We start from the raw sequence: 3,995 nt of genomic DNA on the forward strand, positions 1-3,995 counted from the left end.
TCAGGGCGATGCTCTGCCCTTTGCAGTGACTATGGGATCAGTGGGATGCCGGCGGTCCGTACTGTGAAATTTAGAGTATATGCTCGTTCCCAGAAACAGTTGCACACCTGAATTAGGGCATCTCCATATGCACTTTAAAAACTAACAAAGTGTTTCTGGCTGATGTGTTCCAGAGTCATGAAGAAGATGACAGGAAGGTAAGGAGAAGAGAAAAAAATCGAGTTGCTGCACAGAGGAGCCGGAAGAAGCAAACTCAGAAAGCAGATAAACTTCACGAGGTGAATGGGTACTTGGTGTTTTGCAGGCACAGCTCGGGTATTGAGCACAGGACTTTACAGTAAATGGGAATTCTTAAGCAGGTGTGAGCCAGTCTTCATGTTAACCCAGCTCAGAGAGCTGTGGGTGTGAGGCAGAGACAGGTGGGCTGTGGGATGCCTAGCTGGGAACTCCCAGATATTGATGCTCCTGTTGACAGTGCAGCTCTGCCATCAGGGACACTACCGGGGAGAGAGACATGGTCCTGCCCTCACCTCAATCTCCCTCGTTTGCTGTTCCTGTGACCACCCAATGAATGGGATCACAGGCTTCCTCTGTGCTGAAACATACCCATTTTCCTCTGGATTAATGTTAAGTTTGCCCTATTTGCTGTGGTAGTAGATGAATCCTTGTTGTCTTACAAGGGAGAAGGTGATGGAGGAGGAGACGACTATGCAGTGGCAGTGCTGATCTGAATCAGTTCTATAACTATGGTGCTACCACGGCCACTAATCAACATGGTCCCCAGAATACACAGTTGAAAAGGACTTGTAGGAACTTTATCACCTGCAACTGTGAGAGCTTGGCTCGATTAGCTCTTGTACTTGTATGCTCTGATAAATAACATTTTATGTTTCCAAAAAAAAAAAAAGTAACTGATTCTTCTAGAAACTCTTAATATCACAACACAGTGTAGCTTTCTTGTGTCCCCAGTACAAACATTGGAGGACAGGAATCCCCTTTCTCTGGTTTTGGATGTTGCCTCACACAAAAATGCTTCTGTTGTAGCCAGGTCAGTGTCAGCTTTTGGGGTGTCAGTTTTTAGGGTAAGTGTTAGTTTTGCTGCTGCAACTGTGGCTCAGTCAGTTGTTCAGCTCTGAAGGTTCATCACAGGCTTTTTGTCTTTCTCAGTGTGGAAGGATCTACCAACAGTCATGAGAGACCAAGAGGGACAACATGGGGAGTTTTGGGTTTGGTTTTTCCCAGATCTCCTCTGAGTCAGCGCCTGAAAAAGCCAGGTGCAGAGTACTTCTGTAAAGGGGTAACCCCTGGCTTTTTTGGAATAATTTCTGAGCCCTGTGCCATACTGCAACCTCTCAAATATTCCTCCTGGACCTGAGCATCTTCCTTCTGCTGGGAATCTTCATTATCAGGCACACAGGTTTTCCGGCTGCAGGCAGATCTGGTTGAATAGGCATTCATTCTTAGGAAGAACAATTTGATAGTCTCACCCCTGAAAATGGGACAGAGAAATGCAAGAGTAACACATTCCAAAACTCAACCCCATGGGGTTTGGGGCAACAAGAGATGAGCACAACCAGAATCAGTGTTGGACACTTGGCTGGAGTTTGGGTACGGTAGTGTGTTAGGAGAACTGTGCCTGTTTTACTCTGTGTGCGAGAGGAGGGGTGTGAGGGAGGGCAAGGAATCCAAAGTTCTGCTGCAAAGGGTAGCAGAGGCAGTGCCAGGCTGCCCAGAGGACCATTGCATGAGAGGCTCTCCCTCCTGCCTGAGAAACAAGCCTTTTAAGGCATGTGTAGGCTTTGAAGTTTGCTCTGAAGCTTTCCCAGGGAGGTGAGATTGAGTGAGTGTTGAGCCTTGGGCCAGCAGCGAGACACTTGCAAGTTTTCAGTGGGCTGGCTCTGAACCTCTAGTTCTCTTCTCTTTGGGATGAGAAGGCTTGGCAGCAGGAACACTTGAGACATGCAGTTATCAAAAAATGTGACATGGGAGCCTTGCATCCATCACAGATGCAGGCTGCAGAGCAACTCGAAACTCCCCTGCAGTTAGCAGCAGCTTATTTATTGCCAGAGAAGCCTTAGCTCAAAAGCAGCACAGGTCAGGGATAACCAAGGCCTTGTGGTGACAAAGTGAGTCTGGCAACCAGCTGGCATAACACTCCCCTCCTCCTGCTCCTGAGTTCTCAGGCATCTAGGCAGGGAGCTACAAGCTCTGGCCAGCCTGGAGGAGAGCACTGGACACCTTGTGCTAGGTGTGCATCTCAGCTGGCTCTGGGGTAAATGGCTTTTCCCTGCACTGGCCCAAGGCAGGGGCTGCTGTTTTCTCACCAGCAATGCCAGGCACCGGGTTTTCCCAGCATCTATCTGCAGTCAGTGCTTTCATTTTCTCTGATCTGACAGTGCAGAGTCCAGCTCAGCCCTTCCCAGCAGAGGCAGCCCGGGGCTGGAAGGGGACACAGCTACGCATGCATGCCTGCAGCCCTGGGCTACTGGGGGACTCCTGAGGGCCAGCAGCACTTCCTGGTTTTCAGGGTCACAAGAGAAATTGCAGTGTGGTCAGGGCACAGGTCATAAAGCACTTGCCCTGTTACAGCACCCAGGCTGTGTCTGTCTTTCCTTAGCATTTTGCATGTTGTAGTAGGAAACCACACAGTTATGTGAATGTACTCAAGGTGGAAGCACTGAAATAAATGTTTTGACTAAATTATTTTTCTTTCCCCTCCTTCCAGGAATATGAGTCTCTTGAGCAAGAAAATACCTCCTTAAAAAGAGAAATTGGAAAGCTAACAGATGAAATGAAACACTTGAGTGAAGTGTTGAAGGATCATGAAAAGATCTGTCCACTATTGCACTGCACCATGAACTTTGTGACCATACCACGGCCTGATGCACTTGCCAGCTGCCTGCCAAGATGAGTGCTCTCCTCAATCACCTTTAAATATGATGTGTGGAAGTGCCATTTACAGGACTGTTCAAGAACTGCCTACTCATGGTGCAAGTCTTCCATCTAAGAGGTCTGGACTTGACCACGCAGCTCTTCTCCACGTTGAAGTGTTATAGTCCTCTGAATCTCAGGATAACACCAGTAGGAAAAAAGATAATTGGAAGAGCAACTTCTTATTTGGTAGAACCTCAAGCCATGGTTTTGCATTCAGAAATGTCAAAGTGCCGTGCAGCCCACTATCAAGCGATGGAATGTATACAGGGAAAAGTGCTGACCTCGGACTGGGATGCCTTTCTCCTGCACGTCTGCTGCCAGTGACCCTTTGTAACTTGTCATCCATGTATATCATATTCTGGCTGCTGTTTTACACGTTTGGTTAATAAAAACCATGTCCCATCTTTATTATGTTCTCCAACTTTTTCAATAATCAATGTCTTTACAACATCTCTGTTTCTTTGCTGGTCAAATCCGAAGTCTAATGCTAATCTTCTCATCAGTTGTTCTATCATTTGCTTGTCACCTTTTCATTTGTTCCTCTTTTGAAGTGTGTGTAACAAAAGAGTTTTCTTATCTATTTCTTTGTTAACCCAAATCAGCTCTGCTGACATTAGTTCTTGGAGTGTTTTATATCCCAAAATATGGCTTGACCAGTTTCTAATGCTGATTGTCTGCTCTGTGTCGAAGAAAAGCAGAGTTAGCTGGTTTTCACATTGTTTTAAAAATCAGATTTTAAAATTTACTCTTTTTAGGCACCCACTGGAAATGAGCAAATATCTTTATCCTTCCTTCATCTTGCTTATTGCTACTAAAAAACTATGACCATGGATAGAACAAATTGAGTTCAGTAAGCATTTTGAGTTCAGTAAGCATGTGTCCACCCTGAAGGTGGTTGATAACTGCTTGCAAGAAAAACTTTGTTTTCTTTAAATTTTTCTTTTTAGTTACAAAAAAGAAGTATGACAATGTCAATGGGAAATGTACAGAAAAATGTGTTTGCTTTCTCTGAAGATTCTTATTAGTGTCAAGCTCTAGAAATGTGAGTGCTGTAGCCTGGA

The 3,995-nt window shown here is 45.6% G+C and overlaps 1 protein-coding gene across 1 annotated transcript; it reads left to right on the plus strand.

Moving 5' to 3' along the window:
* Positions 1 to 45: 45 nt before the first annotated feature.
* On the plus strand, positions 46 to 3,298 carry BATF3 (basic leucine zipper ATF-like transcription factor 3). Its single transcript, XM_029965096.1, has 3 exons — positions 46 to 75; positions 174 to 278; positions 2,726 to 3,298. Exons 1-3 carry the CDS (start codon positions 46 to 48, stop codon positions 2,909 to 2,911), a joined length of 321 nt encoding a protein of 106 aa, XP_029820956.1. The 3' UTR covers positions 2,912 to 3,298.
* Positions 3,299 to 3,995: the final 697 nt, after the last annotated feature.

The sequence above is a fragment of the Manacus vitellinus genome, unplaced genomic scaffold, assembly GCF_001715985.3.
Source record: "Manacus vitellinus isolate BGI_N305 unplaced genomic scaffold, ASM171598v3 scaffold_8_pilon, whole genome shotgun sequence".
In the NCBI taxonomy this organism is placed as follows: Eukaryota; Metazoa; Chordata; class Aves; order Passeriformes; family Pipridae; genus Manacus; species Manacus vitellinus.

Bases quoted from the DNA above. Each gene is read 5' to 3' on its own strand.
- BATF3 (XM_029965096.1), top strand. From the start codon at position 46: ATGCCGGCGGTCCGTACTGTGAAATTTAGA. The intron at 76-173 runs GTATATGCTCGT...GATGTGTTCCAG, and splicing joins TCCGTACTGTGAAATTTAGA to AGTCATGAAGAAGATGACAG. The intron at 279-2,725 runs GTGAATGGGTAC...CCCTCCTTCCAG, and splicing joins AAGCAGATAAACTTCACGAG to GAATATGAGTCTCTTGAGCA.